This window comes from Theobroma cacao, chromosome 9 (assembly GCF_000208745.1).
Source record: "Theobroma cacao cultivar B97-61/B2 chromosome 9, Criollo_cocoa_genome_V2, whole genome shotgun sequence".
Taxonomy (NCBI): Eukaryota; Viridiplantae; Streptophyta; class Magnoliopsida; order Malvales; family Malvaceae; genus Theobroma; species Theobroma cacao.
The window spans coordinates 32039720-32066578 of record NC_030858.1 but is presented as its reverse complement, the minus strand read 5'-3'; the positions used below and the strand labels follow the sequence as shown (position 1 = coordinate 32066578).

At 36.0% G+C, this 26859-nt stretch overlaps 6 protein-coding genes across 13 annotated transcripts; 3 read left to right on the top strand and 3 right to left on the bottom strand.

The window, feature by feature from the left end:
- On the bottom strand, positions 640-2172 carry LOC18590094 ((R)-specific enoyl-CoA hydratase). Of its 3 annotated transcripts, none has more exons than XM_007015416.2 (4): positions 1861-2172; positions 1432-1718; positions 1234-1349; positions 640-1143 (listed from the first exon to the last, which is right to left on the bottom strand). In XM_007015416.2, exons 2-4 carry the CDS (start codon positions 1714-1716, stop codon positions 1032-1034), a joined length of 513 nt encoding a protein of 170 aa, XP_007015478.2. In that variant the 5' UTR covers positions 1717-1718; positions 1861-2172; the 3' UTR covers positions 640-1031. The 3 variants fall into 3 exon arrangements, with proteins under 3 accessions (XP_007015478.2, XP_017982971.1, XP_007015477.2); XM_018127482.1 differs by having other exon boundaries at positions 1432-1705; positions 1897-2171; XM_007015415.2 differs by having other exon boundaries at positions 1432-1705; positions 1861-2161.
- On the bottom strand, positions 2240-6051 carry LOC18590093 (exonuclease V, chloroplastic). Its single transcript, XM_007015414.2, has 7 exons — positions 5431-6051; positions 5197-5301; positions 4950-5071; positions 4088-4237; positions 3775-3928; positions 3375-3451; positions 2240-2762 (listed from the first exon to the last, which is right to left on the bottom strand). The coding sequence occupies exons 1-7, from the start codon at positions 5782-5784 to the stop codon at positions 2489-2491; spliced, it is 1236 nt and encodes a 411-aa protein (XP_007015476.2). The 5' UTR covers positions 5785-6051; the 3' UTR covers positions 2240-2488.
- Positions 7174-9590, top strand: LOC18590092 (vicilin-like seed storage protein At2g28490). Its single transcript, XM_007015413.2, has 5 exons — positions 7174-7535; positions 7662-7843; positions 8016-8096; positions 8170-8556; positions 8910-9590. The coding sequence occupies exons 1-5, from the start codon at positions 7199-7201 to the stop codon at positions 9396-9398; spliced, it is 1476 nt and encodes a 491-aa protein (XP_007015475.2). The 5' UTR covers positions 7174-7198; the 3' UTR covers positions 9399-9590.
- LOC18590091 (protein disulfide isomerase-like 5-1) lies at positions 11431-15443 on the top strand. 3 transcript variants are annotated; one of them, XM_007015408.2, is made up of 5 exons: positions 11431-11727; positions 12210-12268; positions 12384-12559; positions 14581-14686; positions 15148-15443. In XM_007015408.2, the coding sequence occupies exons 1-4, from the start codon at positions 11434-11436 to the stop codon at positions 14673-14675; spliced, it is 624 nt and encodes a 207-aa protein (XP_007015470.2). In that variant the 5' UTR covers positions 11431-11433; the 3' UTR covers positions 14676-14686; positions 15148-15443. The 3 variants fall into 3 exon arrangements, with proteins under 3 accessions (XP_007015470.2, XP_007015474.2, XP_007015471.2); XM_007015412.2 differs by having other exon boundaries at positions 15054-15443; XM_007015409.2 differs by having other exon boundaries at positions 15049-15443.
- On the top strand, positions 16204-23791 carry LOC18590090 (NADPH-dependent diflavin oxidoreductase 1). Of its 4 annotated transcripts, none has more exons than XM_007015407.2 (12): positions 16204-16585; positions 16730-16807; positions 16926-17030; positions 17587-17678; positions 18599-18783; positions 18935-19032; positions 20036-20110; positions 20226-20336; positions 21604-21738; positions 22395-22514; positions 22741-22957; positions 23068-23791. In XM_007015407.2, the coding sequence occupies exons 1-12, from the start codon at positions 16445-16447 to the stop codon at positions 23595-23597; spliced, it is 1887 nt and encodes a 628-aa protein (XP_007015469.2). In that variant the 5' UTR covers positions 16204-16444; the 3' UTR covers positions 23598-23791. The 4 variants fall into 4 exon arrangements, with proteins under 4 accessions (XP_007015469.2, XP_017982910.1, XP_017982911.1 ...); XM_018127421.1 differs by having other exon boundaries at positions 16492-16585; positions 16669-16807; XM_018127422.1 differs by lacking the exons at positions 16204-16585; positions 16730-16807 and having other exon boundaries at positions 16931-17004.
- On the bottom strand, positions 24415-26597 carry LOC18590089 (elongation factor 1-alpha). The gene is made up of 3 exons (XM_007015404.2): positions 26492-26597; positions 25729-26212; positions 24415-25644 (listed from the first exon to the last, which is right to left on the bottom strand). The coding sequence occupies exons 2-3, from the start codon at positions 26188-26190 to the stop codon at positions 24757-24759; spliced, it is 1350 nt and encodes a 449-aa protein (XP_007015466.1). The 5' UTR covers positions 26191-26212; positions 26492-26597; the 3' UTR covers positions 24415-24756.

Below are 26859 nucleotides of genomic sequence, written 5' to 3'. Positions count from 1 at the left end.
TAAATGCGAATTCAAAGATCTGTTACAATTAATTTTATGGATACAATGGGGCATCACTGTGACTTATAATCTTACTACTTGCGGTTACTGAAAGATGAAGGCTTAGACAACTCCTTGGACTATTTTCTTTTGGCAGAGTGCTGAACATTAAATCAAAACAAAGTCAAGCAATTTGTTTTTTGGCTGATAAGTTTGCCTGTTTTGTGTTTTTTGAGCTGGTGGTGTTTAAGTCAGTGTAGTATCTTGCGGGACTGTTGAGGTTTTGGTTCAAAGCCTGTCATGGGTTTCACAGCGGGTGTGGGCCATATGTTGCCTTTTCGCAGCAGGTTGGCATTTCATCAGTCAACACGTATCCAGAGTTGTTACTGCATGATTTGAGTTTTTCAGTTAGATTTGGATCAGGTTGTCGTTTACCTGATCACGTTTTTTGACATAGATTTTAGAATGTGAAAATTTTGTAATCCAGTGATAATTAAATACAAATTCAACTTTTCAAAAAAAAAAAAAGGTTTGTCATAAGACACACCCAGGTTCCAGATACGAAATTGAAACAGTCAATATAGAATTCATGCACGATATTGATGTAAACGTTATAATCTTCCTTGGGAGTGTTAAGATTCCAGGTTTAAATCCATCTTCCCTTTAAGCTAGCCAAACGTCTTCAATTTCCATCTCAAAGCAACAAAATCACGGTACGAGTCAATGAGCTTGTCATTGAGATTTCTGACCAATACGATATAAGGATCACCGAGTCAATTATCTTGTTCATGCCTACGGGACAGCCACAAGCTAACAATGGGTTTTATTACAGCAGTAAAAACATGCAATGACTAAAATCTAGTGAAGCAGCTTCAACAAGAGCATGCATAGTATCAAAAGCTTAGGGAAACCATCAACAGCTGGACAGACCCTCAGTAGTTAGCGTCATCTGGAAAAATAAATCAATGCCTCAACTCTTGCCAATAGCAAATATGAAAGGCATGGCACCTTCAAGGGTATGATGAACCCAAATTGTAATCGCATTCATGACCTCATTCCTCAGATTGCACTTGTTCCACAGCTAGAGTTGGTAAAATTGCCATGGCCTCACCATCAAGAACAAGAAGCTGACCATTCTTGAAGCACTTGGTTGAGAATTTCGCTCTGAACCATGTAACGGAAAGCTTAAAACCCAAAGGCTACAATGTCTTGCTTGCTTCAACAGAATGTGAAACTGAGGGGGATGTAACTTACAGGTATCTGTTCTTGGTATCTTTTATATTGACAGCATGTACCTCACCCACAATTTCATCTCCAATATAAACTGGCGACCTGAAGTGCAAGCTTTGCGAAACATATATAGCTCCAGGCTAAACAATTCCAAACACATGCACTTAGCATTAGACTGCACACCGTGTTTTGTGATAAATTAAGAAGGTGAAAGTGACTCACAAAGTGGGAGGAAATAATCCGAGGAAACAGTGAAGCAACAAGCATCCCATGTACAAGCCGATCTTCGAACCCAGCAGCTCGAGCAGATTCAGAATCCAAGTGCAAAGGATTTGCATCATGGGTCACTTTAGAATACTCAACAACATCTTTATCCGAGAATATTCTTCTATGTCTTAAAACATCTCCAGCTTTAAGTAGAGGTGATGCTGATGATGATGACGACAAGTATCTCAAAGAAGACACATTTACCAAGACAGAACTCTTCACGAACATCCTGAGAAACATAGCTAAAAAGGTGAAGACAAAACTCTTAAAAATTGTCTGTGGGTCATTACACCAAACGTTTCAAGTGCAAGCTTGTTTCCAACGATATGAAACAGGACCACTGCAGCTGATGTAGTAAGCAAACGTTATGTATAATTGAGATACCTAGAATTTAAGAATCTGGGTGGTGAACAAGTCGACCTTTTAGAATCGAATCTGGCGATTGGGCGTTGGGCTGTTGGCTGTTGAACGTTTGATAAGCCTTTCCCCAGCGTTGCTTGGCATGAAAACGCTAAACCAGGTTATGTACTAGTTGTATTTTTTTTTTTTGAGTTAATTAAAATGGCCTGGAAATTGTTTTTTGTTTTATTGTGTGTCCACTCTTTGATAAGAGATTCAACATTTGATAAGCTTCTGAACATGTAAGGGGCTTATTTATACTATTTTCAGAGTTATTCTAATTGTTTCCTTGTTTAATTTGTAAGTTATTTATACTTTTGAGAATTTTATTCTAATTGTTCTATTCTCTTAAACTCAACTCAACTTAAGAAATGATAATCAATAAATTATGGTAATTCAGTACTTTACAACAGTTAGTCACCAAGACCTACAACAGATGCATTTGAACAAATACTACAGTTTACAGCAATTCTTGCCAATAGAACAAATACACTACAACATCCAATGAATGTTGCAGCTAGCACAGAGAAGCATCTATAAAAACTGTGCTTCTTTTGCACAAGACAATATCATCCCATCACATTCACTTAGGAATGAACTTGTGAAAAGATTATCAAGGAGCTAGGTCAGTGTTCTGCTCTAGCTCAAAGGATTGTGAGGTATCAGAGCTCGTGGAGCCACGAGAACTATTGGGAGTGGGGTTTCCAGGGCAAACTGAAGCAAATTGACAATACCGACACTTCCAACGCTCTTCCTCAGGGGTGTAACTGGCTTCTCGCTCGCCCAACCAGAATTCGAGACTGCCTTGAATTTGTTTCTTGAGCCAGTCAGGATCATATGCAAATTGATCTTCACCAAGCACTGATTGATCTTTTTGTAGTTCATATCTGCTTCAAAGCAATTAGATAACGTGACTTGATGGAAAACCTCACATATTACTATAGCTAAGGGTTGAACCCACATTAAATAACCTAAATTATATTCTATAATAAATACAATTAAGTTCCCTGGATACTAGTTCATTAAAATGGTTGGTTCATCATCATTCCTTCTTTGTTTTTCCAATTTGACATCAGCTAGTGCATTTTATGATAAATACAATTGAGTTCCCACCTTAAAAAGTTGACTAACAGGGTTGTCATCATTAATAAATATGGCTTCTAAAATTCTCCTAATTTCTTTTTGTTAAATGTCAAAGCAGATATAGCAGATGCCACTGTAACAAAATTTTTGAGGCATCCCAGTACACAAAGCAGTAGATAATAACATTGTCAGAAAACATTTCATATTGAGCTGTTTCTGACTGCCTAAAAGTTTGATTTCGATCTCAGCAAACTGCTAAAACACCCCATGCTTCACCAAACTAAATCCCAAGCATCTTAATTATGTACATATAATTATGTCATACATTGTCTCCATGTACTGGTAAAACAAAAATATTCAACTGTCAAAAGTAAACAAAAATTAACAGAAAGTCTTTAAGACTACTTTTCACCCACCTCAATAGTAGCTGGTCCTGAGATGGGGGAAGCATGCTACATGTATTTCTGTAATATCCCACTATGTCATCAAGGGTCTGCACAGCCATTGAAGAGGAAAAATATATTTGAGCAAGAGTTGAAACCTTGAAGGTATTAAACTAATACTATTAGTTATCTTGGTAGTCTTAAATCTATGTTTCAACTCTCACCATGATGCACAAAATCATGACATTTATTGAATAGGCAGCAGATTAACCCATCCCCACCAATGAACACGACTCCAGGAAAAAAAATTGAATATAAGTATTGCATATTTTAGGGAATAAAAGTGATCGTACACATCACACACTGTAAATACCCTGACTATCCCAGATTGAATGGAACAAATAAATTAAAAAACATATACATATGAAGTTACCTTAGTTGGAAAACCTGAATTAGCAGTTTTCTCTCTGATGTCTTCAGATAATATATAGTTAGGGTTCAATGAAAAGAAATTGAAAAACTGTCTGGAAGGGAAGCTATCAGCAACCAAGGTGTCCCACAAATATTTGTAGCACATTAATTGAAACCTGACACAAAATAACGTTTTGATTCATGAAATCTTGCCAAATTTGGTACAAGCAATATAAAGTGGATAATAGACTAAAAGAGCTAAAGGCTAGCCATGAGAAAGATTCCAAATCTTCATAGTAGTTGCATTAAAACAGAAGCCAGTAAAATATGCATACCTTCCATTTCTCCTTTGTGGTTTACTAGGGAGAGAGTCTCGTACCCGAGTCTTTGTGTCTACTAATATTGGGTTTCTACCACTGCCTTTCTCAGACATTCTGATCTCATCAATAACTCCTACCAACCATACACCTTCCACAAAACCTATTCTGATGTTATATTACATCACAGTCCATCAGCAGGGAAATTAAAATGAAAATCCATAGCTCTAATTTACATCAAAGGAGAAAGAATTACTTGACGGGCAAATTAAACAACTACCACTGACCTAAAACAGGTTAACAAACAATTATTTTAAACGTCATTTTAACCAATTTTTGAACAACAAAAACTTTAATAAACTAAAACATTTCACCGGCACCATTTGCTGTCCAAATCCCAAAATGTAGCGTTCAGTAAACTTCTCTTTCATTTCTTCATTTCCACATAAATTTGTAAAATCCTGAAGAATTATTTGGGAAAAGAAAGACCTATCCTGAAGGTTTAAATGCAAGAACAGTAATTAAAACATAATCTGTAGCCAAACTTCATAAAATAGCTATTCTGATATCTAATCTTAGTTCTACAAAGGTTGATCTAGATGCCCGATGAGAAAAACTGCTAATTAAGATATGGCAATCTTGAAATATGGATCTAAAAACAGATTCTTCAGAAGTTCTAAACAACCGCTTCTGTTAAAATCAATTAGTCAAACCTTGTATGAAAGATGTAAAAACCTAGAGCTCAAGCACACCCTGTTACTCTTTCATGCATAAAATGATTGTATAACTCACTGCCATGTAGTGGCTGAGAGTTATCTTAACCATGAGGAGACACAGATGTATTCCGATTTTGGAGATATAGACAAACAGTTAAACTTACAGCGGTAGCTCTCGTGTAAGTCCTTCAAACAATAATTGGGTAGCACCAGTTACGAAATTAATAAACTTTATAGCCCAGGTATCTTCAACTGATTGAACACGAACTTTTACTTTCTTAACAACCTGCAAAGAAACACAACCAGTGTCAGATAATTGCATTAAGAGAACCTGACAAGTAATCGGGAAAACATGTAAAAAGCAGTCATATTTAAAGGAAATTTGAAAATTCTGGTGTTTAAAAAGAGAACCTCTTCTTCAAGTTTCAAATGGCGAGCCCGACCAGCTTTCATAGCTTTATTGATTTTTCGTTTGCCAAAGTGGAGGGCAAATTCCAGTTGCTTCTCACACCAGTCCTACGAAGATTTCAATTGAAACGCAAGTTTATACTAATGCCGCGTGTCTTCAAATTCAAAAACGAAAATTAAATTTTAAAAGCAAACCAAACCCATAATCTAAAAGCCTTGAAAAAAAAATTGCCATACCGCGGCGGTAAGATCAGTAACAGACAATCCCGTATCCCTTCTAAACCGAAGCAAAAAGGGTTGAGCCACTCTGCTCCTCTTCTGGGTACTTCTTAAATTGCAGGAATCTTCTATATCCGGCTCCCTAGAACCGTTTAAGCCTCGTTTAGACAAGAGGGAAATCGATTGGATCGACCTCATCTTGCTTGGCAAGCGAGACGGTGAACAAATTGAAGAAGAAACCGACGAGGAGGAGAGAGAGGAATGAGCTGCTGCGCAAGCCGCTTCGATCAGAGCCATCTCTTCTTCACTCACGAACTCGACTGGGATGTTGGGAATGTTTAGTTCTTGGGGGTTGGGAGGTGACTCAGCCATTTTCGATTTGATGAGTTTTTTGCGGGGAAACGACCGTTGGGAACAAACAACCGCCCGCCTAATGGGGTGGTTGCTTCAGTTTTTTGCAGTTTGATTTGGCTTTTTAATATTATTATTATAGATTTGTTTGCGTTGCATGGAAGCAAGGCTTAGAAGTTAGACCTGAAATGTAGGCGTTGCCGTTAGTATTGTAATGGAGCCTTTACAGGAAGGCTTTGGGCTTGAATATAGGAAGTGTGCATTTGAAAGGGATTTTATTAGCGGCTTAGTTATGCAAAAAGATTCAGCAGAAGTAAAAGTGGGGCTTCCTCCTCTAGCCAAATGGAAGTCATAGCAAAAAAGGAAAAAGAAAGATAAAAAAAAGACAGAAAAAAACAAGTGGAAAGAGCCCCTGTGCGTGGTCTCTAGTAGGCTTTAATTCCATGCATCTATCATGAAATGATGTAGCTGTGTTTAAGCGTCACAGTCACGAATCTCTTTTCTCAAAGTTGCCACCTTTTATTTCTTTGTCCGGAAGGAAAGAAGAAAAGACCACACTTCATTGCTTTTCGGACCATGTCTTGTTTTCACAACTTTTGATTTTTCGTTAAGGGAGAAGCAATCCTCTTCCCAGCCAGCCAGAGAGCACCAATCAGCATTGTTCCTTTTGAGAGTTTGGATTGAGCTTTAGGTATCTAGCCTCCTTCTAGCGGCCTGATTGGAAATTTGCCCCTTTTCCTGTGTTTACTAACTGGGCTTGAGCCCAAGAAGGAAGAGATGATGTGCTTAGTCTTAGAGGCTTGAAGAAATAGGGACCCATTTCCTTTGACATATTAAAAGGTGGAAAAACAATCCCCAAGGAAAGAAAAAATATTGAAAATAAAGATCAGCGCCCACGGTCAAAGCTCCATGTTAGTACTTCCAACCAACAAAGAAGACTTCACTGTAAAGACACAACTCACATAAGCTTATCTTGTTTAGAACCCCAAGCCAATTGCAATTTTAGTGCAAAAAGGTCATGCTTAACATAATTGTCTTTTTTCAGTTCGGGCCTCCTTTTGCTCTCCAATACTAGTGCATAAGCAAATACAATACTGTGAAAGCAATATTGTAAATCTTAGACATAGAAAAAATCAATGCAAGGGAAATATGGAATGAACAAATTAAAAGAAGGAACTTACAGACAAACAAAAATGAAGGAAAGAGGAAGAGATGGATCATGATACTTACATATATTGAAGCAAACAGACTTTGTCTAGCAGAGAACTGATATTTCTCACCAGATCTCAACTGTGTCTAAACCATAATCTGCCACCTAAACCAACAAACCATGCATGGATTACACGCGTCTCCCTGCATTCTCTCTTTCTCCTCTACATAAGCCACTCCAACTCAAATCAAACCAAAGAGTCAGCTAAGAAAGCAAAAGCTAAAAATGGGAAAGGGACTGAGCTTGTTGCTGCTAGTACTTGTCGTATGCCATGGAGTGACAATGGCAATGGCGTACCAAGGAGAGAAGGAATGGGAGCGAGAAGGAGAAACAGAAAGGAGGGAAGAGAAGGGTGAAGAAGCAGGAAAAGGAGAGGAATGGTTCTTGTTTCCAGACTCAAAGCCTGTGATGAAAACTGATGCTGGAGAAATGAGGGTGGTTAAAAGTCTTGGAGGGAGGATTATTGAAAAGCCATTGCACATTGGGTTCATTACAATGGAGCCTAAAACTCTTTTTATTCCTCAGTATCTTGACTCCAGTTTGATTCTCTTCGTTCGTAGAGGTATGCCAATTTCTCATTTGTATTTCTGTTACACTGATTACTGCAGTTGCTCAATTACACTATGGAAGTAAAGCAGATCAATGTGAGGAGCAAGGTAAATGCTGATGGATATTGGAATGGATGCAGGGGAAGCCAGGGTAGGCTGCATCTACAACGATCAGATGGTAGAGAGGCGAATGAAGATCGGAGACGTGTATCATATCCCAGCTGGTTCAACATTCTACATTTTGAACCCAGGGGAGGGGCAGAGGCTTCACATCATTTGCAGCATTGATCCCTCTGAAAGTTCGCAATTGGGTACTTTCCAGGTACAATACTCATAATTTAACTCCAGGCTAGGATTTCTTGGCTTGAAAGTTGCTAAAATTAGCTTTTATTGGGTTACACCAGTTCATGATCACAACACTTTTCCCTATTTCTTTTGTCAATGTAAGACTAACATATGAAATGATATATTTTGATTTCTGTATCTGCATGCAGTCTTTCTTTATTGGCGGAGGAACCTATCCAACATCTATCCTTGCTGGCTTTGGTCCTGAAACTCTCTCAACAGCCTTCAACGTAAGCAAAACACATCATCTCTATAGCCAGCAGATCATTGAGTGCTGCAATGAACTAACCAACATGATTACAGGTCTCAGTGTCGAAACTAACGGGGATTTTGAGCCAGCAGCAGGAGGGGCCAATTGTATATCTGACCGAGTCTCGCGCACCAAGCATTTGGACAAAATTCTCTCAACTTCAAGAGCAAGATAGACTGAAACACCTGAAGAAATTGATCCAAGAAGAACCTAATCAAGAGGAAGAGCAGCCAACCGAGTGGTCATGGAGGAAACTCTTTGACTCATTTTTCGGAAGCGAAGACAAAAATATCAAGGACAAAGCCCCAGACTGTTACAACATCTACAAGAGAAGCCCTGACTTCAAGAACAACTATGGATGGAGCATTGCGCTTGATGGATCCGATGACAACCCTCTCAAATACTCTGGCATCGGCATTTATCTTGTCAGTCTTACTGCGGTAATCAATTTCAAAACTTCTCAACCCTATGCATTACAGTTAGCAAACTCTTCTCTAATTGGATTATCGCATGCTACAAACAATTTCGAGCTTGATCTCTACTTATTTTTAGCAGCTTGATTTAACTAGACTATTCTTTAATGCAAAAAGAAAAACAAAAAATGTGGCTGTTTAGACTCTTTAGCTCAATTATGTAACCTTTAGTAGCTAAAAAAAAAGTGTTCTCTTTCTTACAAAAGTGTAAAAGAAGTGCTGCTAGAGATTTTTTTAACAGGACAAGCTGAAAAACTGCTGATGATGGTCGAAGTTGTTGTACAATTGCCAATGACTCATGACTCTCCTTTACTTTTCAGGGGTCAATGTTGGCACCCCATGTGAATCCAATAGCAACCGAGTACGGTATTGTATTAAGGGGAACTGGTAGAATACAGATTGTGTATCCAAATGGAACCTTAGCCTTGGACGCCAAGGTAAAAGAAGGTGATGTATTTCGGGTGCCAAGATACTTTGCTTTCTGTCAAATAGCATCACGAGCAGGCCCTTTCGAGTTCTTTGGATTCACTACCTCATCGTGCAAGAACCGGCCTCAGTTCCTTGTGGGTTCAAACTCACTTCTCCACACTCTCAGCAGCCCTGAGCTTGCAGCAGCGTTTGGTGTAACCCAGAAGAGGATGAGACGTGTTATCAATGCGCAACGTGAAGCTGTGATCCTTCCTTCGGCAGAAGCAGCACCAGCTGGGGAGGAAGATGAGAAGAAGAGAGTGAACTTTGAGGCAGTGCCAAAGGTGATCAAGAACTTGGGCAGTGAAATGATTATGGGTTTTGATGAGGGAGAAGTTTGATGGGCTTAGTTGATAAGATGGAAATGTTGGTCGCAGGCTAGCTAGGAAGCTTGGTGTTAGTTTTTATTTCGTCTTTTTGGCTTTCGCTTCTCTTCAGGGTTTTGCCAACGAGTTTTTCCACGAGTTGTGAATAAAACCACTGTGCTTTTCTTTTCGCCCCTGGACCGGACCGGAATCAGTGTCTTGTTTTGCTAGTACGGACTTTGCTGGAGCTATTTTTTTGTCTGTCATTCATCGATTAATCCTGGAAACAAAATTGTTGTTGGGGAATAATAAAGAAGAACGAGGAAAACAACAAGGAACACAACTTATTATTAGCGATTCAGATTCTAAAATAGGATGATTCATGCCTGTCAAATTATTAGCAATCGATCTTCAAAGGATAACAAATTTTAATTTAAAAAAAATTATTATAAAGTATTTTAAAAATATTTATTATAATAAATTTAATTATTTTTAATTATATTTAGTCATGACTTGATAAAAATATTTTCGTAATTATTTTAAATAAATTAAATCATTTATCTTAATTTTTCTTCATCTATACTTTTGATTTCTCTCTCATCATCCAACTCTCTTTAATTTTATTAATTTTTCTTTTCAGCATTCGTTTGTTGTACTCTCGATTTCTCTTACCTACACTTTTAAAACGCCAAGTTATACTTTTGATGTGTTTGGAGTGGATGATTATTTAAGAAATTTGATTTTTAAATAATTTAAATGAAATTAAAACGGTAAAAATGATCACAGATATTTAAAATTATTTTTAATTAGATCAATTCGATACGTAAACAACAATAAACTTAAGAATTTGAAATTTATAAACTTAGAGTTTCAAAGGAAATTTTTTTCGATTTTTAATCAAAATATGAGTTTTAGATAAAAAAATTTGTGTTTTGATTTATAAAAACATGTTAGAAACACTTTAATCGATACTAAAATGTTAAAAAAAAAAACAAAAAGAAACGAAGAGAGTTAACAGAATTTGAAATTTTGATTCGTAACTAACAACATTTTAAACATGTAACAAAATTTTTGAATATGGCATGTACCTGTAACATTTTTTTCAACACGACGTATAATATGTTTTTGTATATGACGTGTAATAACTATTTTTTTTCAATATGGCTTGCAACAATATTTTTTATTTATGACGTGTAACATGTTTTTATACATGACGTGTAATAATAATATTTCTTTTTAACATTACGAGTAATAATTTTTTTTAATTATGACGTGTAATATTAATATTTTTTTTTGAACATAACGTATAACATCGTTAAAGGTAATTTTATATAATTTAATTAAAAATAATTAAAATTATAAAAATAATTATTTTTAAAATACCTTATTTTTTAAAATGTTCCAAAATTTATCCATTTTGAGAAATAAAGAATCAATGGGTTAACGAAAGGTAGATGTACAGTGAAGATAAAAATTTTCTGGTTACCTTTCCTCGTTATGATTCACATTCGTGTGGTATTATGTACCATTGGTTGGTGAATGTTCTTTCTTTAAATATAAAAAATATATATAAAATAATATGTAATGTATTCATTTATTAGATTAATTTTCAAATTAACATAATACCTATTTTGTTAATATATTGGAATTGAAATATTTTAACATGATTAATTAAATAAAGTCATTTTTAGATTTTCCATTTCTTGGTATTAGATTCATATCTTTACATACAAATTATTACATTTTAATAAAAAAAACAAAAAATATAAAATGAAAATAATAAAAATAAATAAAATAATGTCATTAGACTTGTGCCAAGGCGAGCTCCAGGTAACCTAAAAGTATTGGACAAAATCTCCGATAACCTAACTCAAGTCGAGTGTTGGACAAAATCTTTTAATCTCGATCTATTTATTTTTATTTAATTTTAAAGTACATTTTAAAAATATAAAATATTTTAACAATTAAATATAATTTAAATGAACAAACTAAAATTAAATTCGAATTTAATGTTTAAAATGTAAATCAAACTATAAACAACTCTAAATGTCACGTGCAAATAGCACGTGCCATGTGGCCTCTCTTCTTTAACTCTAGGCTGAGCCGTTGGCCTGAATCCGGCTCAAGAAGCAATCTGAGGAATCTTGAATCAGAAAATCTCCAGGCGTTTTACATTTCTCTCCAAAAAGGAAACGAAGAAATAAAGAAAACAAGCTTCAAACAAGAAGGTGAAAAATCACGATCGCCAGCCATGAAGAGCGACCGTCGTTTTACTCTCCTCCTCCTCCTGCTTTTCTTGATATCAATAACAGTTCACACAGAAGCCGAAGTCATAACCCTAACCCCCGACACCTTCTCCGACAAGGTAACCCAAATTTTCTCGTTATTCACATTCAACGTCGCAAAAAAAAAAAAAAAGGGTTTTCTTTTGCTTGAATCATATCAGTTATCAAAGTTGTTTTTTTGTGTTTGTTTTCGTCAAAATTTAATTATGGGGTGACTACTTATAAATTGTAGTATGAATACATTTGCAATTTACTTTCTTCCAGGGAGAATTTATTAGACATATTTTATTCAATATTGATTGAATTTTATTAGTGAATTGTTTTTAACGAAGTGTTAACTTTCCAAATTCTTTTGCTGGTGGCTGGAGATTATTTGCTCCAGTGACTATCTTTTGTTCTTCTTTTCATGATTGGAATGAATTCTGCTCTTCAAAAAAAAAAAAAAACTTTGACATCAAATTGAATAAATCTTGAACTGCATCAAATGAGTGGATAAAAGCACAGTAAATGAATATGAGTGCTTGGCGTTTATCTTGAATTTGCATTTTTTTTTTGTTTTCAGGTAAAGGAGAAAGACACGGCGTGGTTTGTGAAATTTTGTGTTCCTTGGTGTAAGCATTGGTAAATATTTTCTGCCTAGTTTAGTCTATTTGTTTGAGCAAGCTAGATCTGATTATCGAGCTATCCGCAGTTCTAATTTGCTTACTAATGAATGTAATAATGTTTGGTTGTGCAGTAAGAACTTGGGGACGTTGTGGGATGACTTAGGGAAGGCAATGGAAGGAGAAGACGAAATAGAGATAGGAGAAGTTGATTGCGGTGTGAGCAAACCTGTATGCGCTAAAGTAGATATTCATTCATACCCCACTTTTAAGCTCTTTTATGATGGAGAAGAAGTTGCTAAATATCAAGGTAACAATCCTATTTCATCTGTTCCACTATGTTCAGTAGGAAGGAGGGGAAAGAGGTGAGGAAAGAAAAAAATGAATGCGAGAAAGGAAAGTTGTTTTTCCTTCCTTGTGATTGGTATGAAGGATAGAAAATAGAGGAAAAGAAAGAGGCTAGGGCTTCACTTATAAATAAAATCATTAACTTAAGTATAAAGAGTGTTTTCCTCTTTTCTTGGAAGTATTAGATTTGGAAGGAAGAGAAAGTTGCAAATCCATCTATTTTCTTTCCCATTCTATTTCTCTCCTACCAAACAAAGTAAAGGAAGTAAAGAAACACTATTTTCCTTCTGCTCCTGTTCCTTCCTCCCACCTTCCCTTCTACCAACATAATTTTCATGTTTTTAATATGCTGTTTAATACGAACTGTGAATTTCATGTTCTTTGTGAGGCATTTGTAGTGTTATTGCATATAATTTTGATGCAAAGGATTAACATTTCATTCTAAAGTAAAAGATATTGCAATCTGCAATAAGTAGTTATTGGTTGCGTCAACTCAATAGGGGATGGAGAGCTTTTTGGGACCATGATTGGGCACTCAATCAAAGCAAGCAAAATAAGCTGTGAATAATACTAGTGTAGAGTGTACTCTCTTAGTGGAAGCAAAGAGGGCTCAATGGATTAGAACCTTTTAAAGGGAGGTAGTCTCTATTTTGTCAAACTATTGTTTCTGCTACCTATTTATGTAGCCTGAATTTCTTCCAAAAGGTAGCTGTTCCTTATTTGTTAGGTATCTGGTCTGATTTGTCAATACTTCTGGATCCTCTGTCCATATGTATACATCAGAGGCTGGCATTGTCCTGGAATATGTCTCAATTGCTTCTTGAGAGGGACAAGTCTGATTTGTTCTCTTAAACAATCACATAAACCAGTTCTTATGCAGCAAGCTCTAGGGATCAATGATTTAGATGCAGATCTAAGGCCACTGTAATTAAACAAAGTAGAAAGAACTCAGGCTGGTTAAGCTCTCACCTGCATTGGGAGAGCCTTATATGCCTTAGGAAGAAAAGTGCCAAAAGGCTTATGCTATCTATCATGTTCATAGGGCCGTTTTGGGTTTGTGTTGAGATCAAGCGGGGGAAAATGTAGCTAAGTGATAGTATTTCTCTCACATCATCACCCTTTATTCTCTTTTTTTTTTTTTTTTTTGAGCATTTTTTTTTGGAAGTCAAGTCTTGAAGCGAAAAACATGTTTTTTCATGTATGCATGGCACAAAATCTAGTTTGATTTGTTGCCTAAAATTATTATCTGTGACATTAGTGACTTAATTATTTCACCAAATGGTTAAATGTTACATTTTTCTTTGAATTTCTAATTGCATTGTTAAAGGCTATTATATAATGAAATATCTGAATGTGGGCATGCCTGTTTATTTATCTGTTAATGTGTTTCAGATGAAAATAGCAAATCTATATCACTCAGTGTACAAGTGTTTCCAATTCATCTGAACTACTTGTGAGATTCTTTTAATGATAAAATATGATATTTGAAATTTCATCAAATTTTACAAGTTGTTCATCATTTGATATTCCTCAACTTAGTTTAAGTGGACATTTCTCTTTTGTAGCTACTGACATTTTAGAGCTAGCATGTAGGTAAGTTACTGAGCTTTCTGGGCCTTTTGGCCACTCAACTTGGCTAATCTTTATAAAGGACTATCTAACATGGTATTTATATTGTTATGATGCATATCGCAATCAAAGAAGTCTAGTTTGAAAGAACTGGAATTTTCTTTTCCCTTTTTGAGCAATTTGACTCGACCTGAACTGAATATGAGTCAAAATCACCTCTAAGCAGGATAAATCTAGTTATTGGTAGTTGATCTGATTTCATTGAATGCCACATGAACATAAAATATATGTTTGGGTTCATCTTTCTATGCATCATAATAAGCATTAGTCACTAAAGATTTCAAAAGACCATGTTTTGGAACTATTTCTGTTAATTGAGTTATTTTCTCCCTTGCATGTTATGCAATTGACCAGGGCCAAGGGATGTTGAATCACTGAAAACATTTGCCGTTGAAGAAGCAGAAAAGGCTGCAGAAAACGCACAGCTAGGCATTGATAAAGAGTTATGATCATTTCAAAGGTAAGTACCCAGGTCTCTTCAGTATGCTTAGCTGTTCCATGAAATATTTGCCTGAAATCTCTTATAGCAGTTAAGAATGATGAAAAAAGAAGTAAGAGAGAGAAAAAGGATAATTGAAGTTTGAAGCTGCTTGTATGAAACCAAATATCGATGCAAAAAGCACGGCTAATACTTGGACAAGGTTTATAACTTTCTAAGCCACACACCACTAGATCTCTTATTAATGCTTCCTATTTTTGGTGCAAAATAATGGGCATGAAATCTCCTGTACGGCTATAGCATTCTGTGAAGGACTAAAAATTGAATAGAGTTTGCAAGTATAAATTGCTTCTCAATTTCATTTCATGTAACCGTTCTTGCAGAATAGTTTGTAAATGTCACTCAGGGAAATTGATTTCAAATACGTACTGGAATTCAGTATGTTCTTGGATTGTTGATCAGTATATTATCATCCGATGCAGAGACTAGACTTCCGAGCAGAAACAGGGTTTGGGTCGCTGTTCACAACAGGATGCTTAAATTTTGAAGACACCCCAACTCACACATGATATGCTGGGCTGTACTGGATTGTATCACGAATATGATGTTTTTATGTAATTTCTGCATATTTCTAGCCAGATGCAGGACTAATCTCGTGGGCATGGCAATGGCTTGTTTTTACACTGAATGTTGGCATGTTTTGAGCTAGTTGTGCATGGTCTGGGTATGAGCATCTTAATTTTAGTAAATCAAACCAATTTTTATAGGCAGGATAAAAGCAGTATTTAAAATTTTAATTGGAAGGCTTTTTCTTTCTTTCTTTCTTTTTTTTTTCCAAATAAATAGACTATATATATATATATATAAGTATTAATAGTGNTTTCTTCTTTCTTTTTTTTTTCCTTTAAATAAAATAAAGACTATATATATATATATATAAGATTTAATAGTGAAATATTAATTCACTTAAAAGCAAATGATAATATATAAGAATAGCATGATATAATCATAAAATTAATATCATATGAAACGATTTAAACTCAGATCATATGATTTCAATATAATAATTTAATTAATTTTATTTTCCCGATTTAATAGTTTTAAGCACTTAAAGCTTATTATTGAAAAAAAATATGCAAACCAAAATTGTAGTATAAATGATTGAATATATTAAAGATGGAAGGAAATTAAGAGGCTTTTGGTATTAGGAATGTTATGCATTTAAATCGAGAATAAATACACGGTCATATTTGTATAAAAAAAATTCAAGAAATTGTCCGATGATCAATGAGAATATAATTTTTTAATTTTTTTAAATTATCTTAATCTTTATGTTATGAATTCATATTTTTAATTTAAAAAACATAAAGACCTTTGACACTTTTCTTCGATTTATAAATAAATTTTTATTTACTCAATATAATAATTTTAAATAGAATATTATATTATCATTTTTTTCAAAAAAATTATCAATATATGTTATATACATATTGATATTATAATATTGTTTTTAAAAAATTTCATAATTAACCATGAAACCCAAAACATTCAGGTCGAGCCAGGAGCTCAAGAACACGCAAATCTTAATTTTCTCCACCTTGCCCGACGGCTGTAGGCTGTAGCCCACTAACCGAAATTAATCAGGATCCGGACTCTCACCTGCATGTAACCCGACCCGAAATCAATTTTCCTCCAACCTTCCTTCTACAGGTTCTTGAATCTTCCTTCGATTCCAATAAACCCTAAGAAGAACAATTTTTGTCAATCGCCAAGTTCACAATGGAGATTAAATCAAAGAAACTACTGATACTATACGCAACTCAAACTGGAAATGCATTGGATGCGGCCGAGCGTATTGCTCGAGAAGCTGAGCGCCGAGCCTGCCTCGTAGTCATTCGTTCGACCGACGAATATGATGCTGTAAATAGTCTCCTCTTTTTTCTTTTTACTTTTCAAGTTAAAAGTTTTTGGTTAATGGTAACTTACTTGTTACTTTTTTGCAGAGCTCCTTACCTGAAGAAGAAGTTTTTGGTTAATGGTAACTTACTTGTTACTTTTTTGCAGAGCTCCTTACCTGAAGAAGACGCTGTAATTTTTGTTGTTTCTACCACGGGCCAAGGGGATGCTCCAGATTCCATGAAGGCAATGCTAGTTATTATTAGTTATCCTAAAAAATCATAACTATCTTCTCATTGTTATTATTTTTGGAATGTGCCTCAAAGTTATCGTTTTGAGTTTCCTAATATTATCTGTATTGCAGGTATTTTGGAGGTTTCTTCTACAAAGAAATCTAGGCAGCCACTGGTTGGAAGGAGTTCATTACGCTGTGTTTGGATTAGGTGATTCTGGCTACCAGAAATATAATGTAATGGTTTTTCGGAGTTCCTTTGGTGAATTGTCAAATTCATGTCTACTTTCTTCCACTTACATATAGTAGTTAGAATTTTCATATATTAGATTTTTTTAATTCTTCATGATATCGTAGAATCTGTGTAGCTTAGATGATGACTGTAGTTACCATTCCTCATATTTAATAAGTACAATGTTTGAGGAAGCAAATGAGTTCATAGAACATGATGACTGTTATCAAATGCGGGGTTTTAGCCATTGCCGAAATTTGAAAAGCATAGTATTGATGCTTTGTTTATATTGCTTCATGAGGGCCGGAAGTTTCATAGTATATGTATGTGTAATAAAGTGTCTATTGCAAATTAAATTATCATGGAATATCTCTTGGTACATAATTTGTTTAGCTGTGGACTCATATGGTGTTAGAACTATCGGACACTGTTCTATAAGCTAAGAATCAGGCAGCTTTTTGTAGTTTTGAATTTTTATTAAATGGCTCGTCAAGTAGTTTGATTGACTCAGTTCTTGGTGCTTAATTAGAGAAACACTTAATTTGATAGCTGTGGCTGCAGTTTGTTGCAAAGAAGCTTGATAAAAGACTTTCAGACCTTGGGGCTACAGCTGTCGTTGAGAGAGGTTTGGGAGATGATCAGCATCCTTCAGGGTATGGTTGCTAATTACTTTGCTGAAGAAGATCATTTAACTTGGTGTGATAGCAGGTTCTTTAACTATATTGTTTTCAGAGTTCTTAATTTCAGCATATGCTCTGGTTTCTTTAAATGTTTCACTGTTGACTAATCAAGACCAGTTAGAAATTGTTGCAAAAACCTATAAAGACAAAGACGAACCTATAAGATCCCGTGGAATTAAAATGATGGGTGTAAGCAAGATAATCTAGATTTTAAGAGAGATTTGAGTGGTTTATATATGATCCTATTTTAGTTGCCTATTCAAAATTTTCTTTTGGGCATATCTGGTGCAGGCATCCCATATCTTAGTTCGTTAGTTTATTAAAAATTTCAAAACCTTTGTTACATAAAAATAAAATTCTTTGGGATAAGTTTTCATTTATGAATGGTTTTGTTCGTGGAAAGCAGTGCACTTTAGTGCCAAGAGTGGATAATTTATATCAACCCTGGTATTCTGAAAAGAATTGATGACCTTAGAAGCCATCTATTTTCCTGTAGGAATCATGTGGATAGTTTAGGTTAACTGTAGCTGCTAGAAACCTAGCGGCCATCAATATGTACTGCACACAGACTTTGTACTTCATGGAGCAGAAATATCACTATGCTACAAGTGCATTATAAGATCACCTCAGTTGAAATGTGGTTAAATAAAAAGGATCTTTGCTGTTTCTGGAAGAAATTCCAAGTAGACTTTTGAATCATTCATGGATGTGAGGTTGAGTTGCACCCAATATAGGTTTCTTTTTTGCCCTCCAAGTTTGCGTGATGTTTTTTCTTTTCTGTTCTTTTTTTCTTTTTTGATTTGAGGTTTTGTTGATGTTTAGGTTAAAAGATAAGTTGAAAAGAAAGTTGACTAGGAAAAATTTTTAACTGAAATTTTAATTTATATTCGCAGGTATGAAGCTGCTCTGGATCCTTGGATGTCAGCATTGTGGAGTAGGTTGTCTGAGATCAAACCCAATTTCTTCCCTGAAGGCCCAAACTTTTTGGTTCCAAATGTGGAATTAATTGGCCAACCAAAATTTCAAGTCACTTACCATAACATAGACAAGATGGATTCCCAATTATCATCTGCCACAGGTAAATTGAAAAGAAAAAATGAAAGGGTATTGAGCAAGTGGAATCCTTGTGCTTTAGATTGATGTCTCGATATAATTTTATTTCATCTTCTTTTCTCTTTCTGTTTTTGCCTTTTCCACTTAGAACATACTCTCGCTTATGTTTCTCTCAGATTTTGAATATCTTGAGATGCAAATTGGAAGGGCTTGCTCAATGTATGCTGGAAAAGTTTCTCATGAGAAGTGCAAGCCTGACGCCTTTCTTAAAATGGTATTTGCAACATATTTTACCATACTGTTTAAGAAAGCTATGTTATTTAATTATATGTTCTTCATGACCACATTGTTCAATCCATTGTCTTGCCCAATGACACTTGACGATGGCTCAATTCTGTAGTTGTGTACCTTGTTGTCCAAGTTTGAAAGCCAGCATTTACGGAACATGCAACACCAATTATATTGCTTTAGGATAAATAATTCATCTCCTAGTTAAAGCACAAAGATGTTTCATTGCCTATTATCTTCTCCCAACGATTTGCTCTATTGTGTAATAGGCTTTTGCCAAATGAATATTAAAACCATCTATACACACAAATAAACATGTATTTCTCATGAAAGAAGATATATTCATATCCATGTGAAAGAAAGTTGAAATGCAAGTAATAATATTGTTTTTGGCTGGAGAAGAACTAGCTACTAAAGTGATGGAAAGTTGCTCTTTTTTTTTCCTTTTTGGTATGAAAGTTGAGGGCTAGAAACTTTGGGTAGAATGCAATCTAGATGTATTTCTCATTGGTTGCAAATTAGTAAGGCTATTCTGTGATTTTGGGGCATTTTCATTCCCCAGTTTCTCTTTTAATCCATAAGACTAAATGGAATTTTAACTTATTAATTTTTGTTGTTCATTAATTAAGATAATCAAATTTATTTTGTTAAACTGAAACCCTAGTAAGGACTTCCTTAGATGCCTTGAATGCGTTATTAAGGAATATTTAAGCCCTATTCTTTAGCACAGAATTGCATTTGGTGGTTTGGAAATATCATTCAACAGAAAAATGAATTAAAAATAATAATTAAGATGAAGTTTATTATTTAAAAAATCTTATTATGTGAAACTATATTTATCCATTATCTTTAGATATTGTTTGGTAGTTTCTACCCATGGTTGGCCGTTGGATTGTTCATGAATATAAAATTAATATTTAATAGTCTTGGTTTATGGGGTATTTTGCTTTGTCTATATTTTTCTCAGATGTTTTAATTTGCTTTTGCAGATAAAAAATTTCCCATTGACCAGGGCAAGTCACGAAAAAGATGTACGTCACTTGGAATTTGAATTTGTTACACAGGTAGGTTTTTTGTTGTTGCTTACATTTAATTTTTGGTGCTGCTCACCTTTCAAACCAGACCCCTTGGCTATTGCATGATGGTTTTTGGTCTTTTTTTTTTTTCTGTATATTTTAGGTGGTTCAATATGAAATTGGTGGTGTCCTAGAGGTTCTTCCTTCTCAAAATCCTGCAGCAGTTGATTCTTTCATACAGCACTGTAATTTGGACCCTGAATCATTCATAAGTGTAAGTTCTTTCCATATTGGCTAACTGTAGTAATCATTCTTTCTGATGCTCCTGTCTTTTCATGTTCTTTATTGATGTTATATTTGCATCAACTACATGTTCAAACAATACTGCAGCAGACGTTTAGGGACTCATCTTGGAAGTAGAGAACTACAATGTATGTGAGAAATGTCTTACACCACTTTTCCCCTATGTTCTCTTGTTTTTCCTTCTATTTGCCACCATTCAGTCGGGGTCTCACTCCCAAAGATCAAGGCCAGTATTTCAACAAACTTACACAAAGTTTGTGGCACTTGGTCAGGTGACATTAATTAGACACCATCTCAATTGTCTGAGTATAATGTGCAACTATATTAGAGATGAGAAAGCCAGCAAATATCAGTACTTGGTGAGCATCTTGTTAGTGGATAGCCCTTAGTAACATAGGAATTATCTCTTGTTGTAACACAAGGTGATTGCTAAGTTGGCTATTTATACCAGCCCTAAATCTTTGCTAATTAGTCCCCAACTTACAGAAATTTTTTAAAAAACAAACCAAAAACATATGTTAAAAACAAATAAGGGACCCTATGCCACATCATTGGGCTTTCATGATACTTTAGCCCAAATACGACAACACAAGGTGACTGCTAAGATTGTCGTGTTATCTCTCGGTTTTGGTCATGACAGGTAGTGTTTTTAAACAATAGAAATATTGATTTAAATATGCTCACATAATGTATCTAGCATTCTATCAACATTGCGTTAAAGCTGCAAGCTGGATATTTTGGTTATTGGCATGGAAGTCTTCTCTAACATCCCCTTTTAATGTTTAAGCTTGTACCTTTTTGAATCCTTCAATATGCATAAATATCCTCCTAACCTGCTCTATCTTTGTGTGCTTGGTTTTGGACTTGTTTGCTTTGATATTTTCATTTTTATTGTGATTAGACTTCGAATACTTATTTGTTGCTTGTCAATTTGCTTTATAATGCATTGGTCATATTCCCTTGTCATGGTAATTTCTTCCAGCCGCCTGTATGATAATAGCCTTATGGGCCTATGGCAGTATATCCCTTGTCATGGTCATATTTACCACTTTTCATAGTTTGACAGTATTTCACATCCATAGGTTAGAACACTGCTTGTTGTTTCGTAGTTAATATTCTTGTCTATCGTGGTTGCCAAAACTCTTTTGGCCTTTTGTACACCTCACATGCATAAGAAACATTGAAGCCATGATCTTGCTATATACTAACCTTGTGCTGACAAATATGTTTTATTTCAGATCCATCCGAGGGAATTGGAAAATCACCATCTTGATGACAATGTAAATACTTTGGAGGTGCCCATTAAATTAAGAACTTTTGTGGAACTGACAATGGATGTCGCATCTGCTTCCCCTCGACGCTATTTCTTTGAGGCAAGATCCTGTATGTTTTAACTTCTTTGGTTTTCCTATTATAGAATTTTGCTATCAAGCTATTCCTCCCACCTTTAATTAGGTAAAATGTGATGCACTTTTGTTTCCTTCTCCTGAGACGTCATTTCACTTGCAGTATCAACTACCACTATTATCTCAGAAGATAACTTCAAAAACGAAAAGTGTTATACTTTCCTGTAATTTTCAATTAAATACTCTTCATATAAAAAGGTGCATTTCAATCAGGGTATTATGTTTAAGACAAATGTATGCATTTTGATTAAGGCCATGTTCTAAGTTACAATCCTACCATACGTGTCATTTTTCATTTTGTAGAAAACTGATTGTACAGTATAGATGCTTGTTACCTCCCTCTCATGCCTTGTGGTAATGATTCCTTTGACATTTAGTACCTTTACCAGACCTTTGTCATAATGATGCTATTTATAGATCAAATTTTTTAGTGGTCTACGGCTCCATTTCCTGTGCCCCTTATGGAAGTTTGTCATAAATGTATCACCATGAATATAATTCATGGGCTTTATACAAATAAAGGTCTTAAAAATGATTTCTGATAAAGAAAAGAAGAAAAGAAACTCAAAGTTTTCCAAAGGTTTCAATTCTTGGTTCCTATCTGACAACATCAATATTTGCAGGTTATGAGCTTCTTTGCAACTGCTGAACATGAGAAAGAAAGGCTTCAGTATTTTGCCTCACCTGAAGGAAGAGATGATCTTTACCAATACAACCAGAAGGAACGAAGAACTGTTCTAGAGGTAAAGTGAAATAGATATAGTACATGCATAATGCCATTTTTGGTGCTTTGTAGTTTATTCTAATGGTCATCTTCCTCTGTATTTTGATATTTTCAATTTTTTTTTTTTTTGGTTTGGATGAGGATGACAAATTATCCCTCTGTTCAATTTTATACTACATACTAGATTTTAAAGAAAAATGCAACTTCCACTGCAAACAAAATTGATTTCAATCTTCATGATACAGGTATTGGAGGATTTCCCTTCTGTGCAAATGCCATTTGAGTGGTTGGTGCAGTTGGTTCCTCCACTGAAGAAAAGGGCTTTCTCCATTTCTTCTTCCCCTTTGGCTCACCCCAATCAAGTGCATTTGACTGTGGATGTCGTGTCATGGACAACACCATTCAAGAGGAAAAGGAGAGGCCTCTGCTCAACATGGCTAGCCAGTCTCAATCCTGAACAAAGTATGGGTGTCAGATTATAAGCTCCAATTATTTTCTTCATTGTAACTTACAACTGTATGTACTATGCAACATGTGTTAGTCATGCTAAAATATGTATTTTGTTTGAACAGGGATATACATTCCAGTATGGTTTCGTAAAGGTTTGCTTCCTCCCCCACCACCTTCACTTCCCCTCATTCTTGTTGGACCAGGAACTGGTTGTGCACCTTTCCGAGGATTTGTAGATGAAAGAGCTGCACAGAGTTTGTCCGGTTCAATTGCTCCAATAATTCTCTTCTTCGGTTGCCGAAATGAGGAGAATGACTTTCTTTATAGAGACTTTTGGTCGTCCCATTCACAAAATGATGGGGTGCTTTCAGAAGCCAAAGGTGGTGGGTTTTATGCTGCCTTCTCGAGAGACCAACCCCTGAAGGTTTATGTGCAACATAAAATGCAGGAACAAAGCCAAAGGATTTGGAATCTGCTGTGTGAGGGAGCGGCTATCTATGTTGCAGGCTCTTCAACGAAAATGCCATCAGATGTCATGTTAGCTTTTGAGGAGATTATATCCAAGGAGAGTGGGGCCCCAAGGGAATCGGCAGCAAGATGGCTTAGGTCTTTAGAAAAAGCTGGTAAATATCATGTTGAAGCTTGGTCTTGAGCCCTGCTTAATTCATCTATACTGTGAGTGTACACGTACAGCATTTAAACTTTTCTATTGCAATTCTTGTCAGCTTCTGAGCGAGTGAGAGGGTGAAAACATCCGTCAATGGACTAAACTGCCAAATTGGTCGCTACTAATGATTTCTTGATTGAAAAATAAACCAGACGAAAATGCTACTATTTTAGATTTAACATCCATCTCTACTGCCACCCTTCAATACCCAGAACAGTTCACTCTGCCTGTCATATGCACCCTTTACATACACTTCGGATGATGAGTTTTATTGTGACAGAAAAACAAGACAAATCTACTCGAGTATATTATGGTGCAGAAGATAAATTCATTGTAGAGATTGGCTGTGTCGTCTTTGAGGTTGGCTACTTTTTCAATTCAGCATAGGTCAGAACCTGAATGGTAGTAATGTTTTCATTTTTTGTTTGATATCTTTTTCTAAAACACAGCCTCCGAAATTTGAGACATTGCATGCAAGGTTGGACGAACTTCTACCAGAACTATTGCCAAGAGAACTGTTTTTTACTTGGATTGTTTGCTTCAAAACATAAATATCAAGTATAGGATTATTTCAGCTTCTGAATTGTCAACCATTGATGTTTGATATGTTTGCTAGAGGCACTTTCCACGAGTAAAAATTCGTTACAATTAGAATGACTGCCCGAGAGAAAGAATATGGCTTTCTATCATTTTTTTTCCCCTAGTATTTTGAAAAATTAATGTAATGCAAATTTTATCAGATTCGTACAGAAGAACCAAATCAGCGTACAAAATGACAGATCAACCAGAATTCAAAGAACCCTAAACAGAACAAGAACGTCAGGCATAAATAGGCATAGAAACAGAACAAAATATTAATGATAGTTCCGCAAAAACTGACACAAAACGTCTAAAGATGCTTAGGCAAAGCAAAGCATCGCAATTTTTAATCCTCCACAAAACAGGTAAAACGAAAGTGCTAAGAATGCCACCGCCTATCAAGAACCCAATTCTGAAAATTGCTACTCAAATTCAAAGGCAAGAAAATACATATAACGACATGCAAAACTTTTGAAAGACTGACAATAACCAGTTTCTTAAAACTATAACCAGGATAGAACACTCCTTGCGCCCAAACGCCAAGAGAATAGAGCTGTTGCGTTGTTCACTTTCCACCCTTCTTAGCTGCAGACTTGGTGACCTTGGCACCTGTTGGATCCTTCTTCTCAACATTCTTAATAACACCAACAGCCACAGTCTGCCGCATGTCCCTCACAGCAAAACGTCCCAATGGTGGGTACTCAGAGAATGTCTCCACAACCATGGGCTTGGTGGGAACCATCTTCACCATACCGGCATCACCATTCTTCAAGAACTTGGGTTCCTTCTCAAGCTCCTTGCCAGATCGCCGGTCAATCTTGGTCAGCAACTCAGAAAACTTGACAGCAATGTGGGAGGTGTGACAGTCGAGGACCGGGGCATAACCATTACCAATCTGGCCGGGGTGGTTCATGATGATGACCTGAGAGGTGAAGCTGGCAGCCTCCTTGGCAGGATCATCCTTGGAGTTAGAAGCAACGAAACCACGCTTGAGATCCTTAACAGCAACATTCTTCACATTGAACCCTACATTGTCACCAGGGAGAGCCTCCTGGAGAGCTTCGTGGTGCATCTCAACAGACTTAACTTCAGTGGTCAGACCAGAAGGACCAAAGGTCACAACCATACCAGGCTTCAAGATACCAGTCTCAACACGACCGACTGGGACAGTTCCAATACCACCAATCTTGTACACGTCCTGAAGTGGGAGACGGAGGGGCTTGTCGGAGGGCCTCTTGGGCTCATTGATCTGGTCAAGAGCCTCAAGAAGAGTAGGGCCCTTGTACCAGTCAAGGTTGGTAGACCTTTCAATCATGTTGTCACCCTCGAAACCGGAAATGGGAACAAATGGAATTTTATCTGGGTTGTAACCCACCTTCTTCAAGTAAGAAGAGACTTCCTTCACAATTTCATCATACCGAGCCTTGGAGTACTTAGGGGTAGTGGCATCCATCTACACATATTAAATAAACAAAAATAAGTTTAATGTGTAATTAAAGCAATCAAATGGTAACAATAGGCTTGCTATAAATCCAACCTTGTTGCAGCAGCAAATCATTTGCTTGACACCAAGGGTAAAGGCAAGCAAAGCGTGCTCACGAGTCTGACCGTCCTTGGAAATACCAGCCTCAAAACCACCAGTGGTGGAATCAATAATCAAGACAGCACAGTCAGCCTGTGAGGTACCAGTGATCATGTTCTTGATAAAGTCACGATGTCCAGGAGCATCGATCACTGTGCAGTAGTACTTGGTGGTCTCGAACTTCCACAAGGCGATATCGATGGTAATACCACGCTCACGCTCGGCCTTGAGCTTGTCAAGCACCCAAGCATACTTGAACGACCTCTTGTTCATCTCAGCAGCTTCCTTCTCGAACCTCTCGATCACACGCTTGTCGATACCACCGAGCTTGTAGATCAAGTGACCGGTGGTGGTCGACTTACCAGAATCGACGTGGCCGATGACCACGATGCTAATGTGAACCTTTTCCTTACCCATTCTGATTCACTGGGAAACAAACCTAAGAAAGGCAAAGCAAAGGGTTACTAAAACATAAGTAAAAGACATTTCCCAATATTCCAATTTCCACAAGAATAACATAACAATAACTGAAAAAAACAGTAACCCAAAATAAAATTAAGTAAGACTGAGATGTCTGAATTGAAAAGATTTGAGCATAGCATTGGTTTCAGAAACTACCAGATCTACACAACTCATTCTAAAAACAAAGAAAAAAGAAACCAGAATTTACAAAAGGAATAATATTGATGAAGTAATGAAGAAGGAAAAAGGTTTGAACCTTGTCGAAAGAAATGAAGAAACAAGGAAGAGCCGCCTTGGAGATTGATCGAAAGAGAGGTTGAGGAACGCAGACTGGAGGAAGAGCTGTGGCTTTAAAGCGAGTTTCAGCCGACATAGTTCTTGTTTTGAGTTTAGGGTTTCTCTCCTCGCCGTTGGATTTCAAGGGTCCTCCATCCAACGGTTATGGATTAAAGTTACCACGTTGGATGTGCACATTATGTTGCTGGCATGGCATATTCTTTTTCTATTTCCTTGAAATTTCTAAAATAACCCTCCATTGATTATTGAAATTGTTGGAACATTATTTTTAAAAATAGAACATGTAATTTGTTTATTAAATAAATAATTAAATGCAATTTTTTTTAT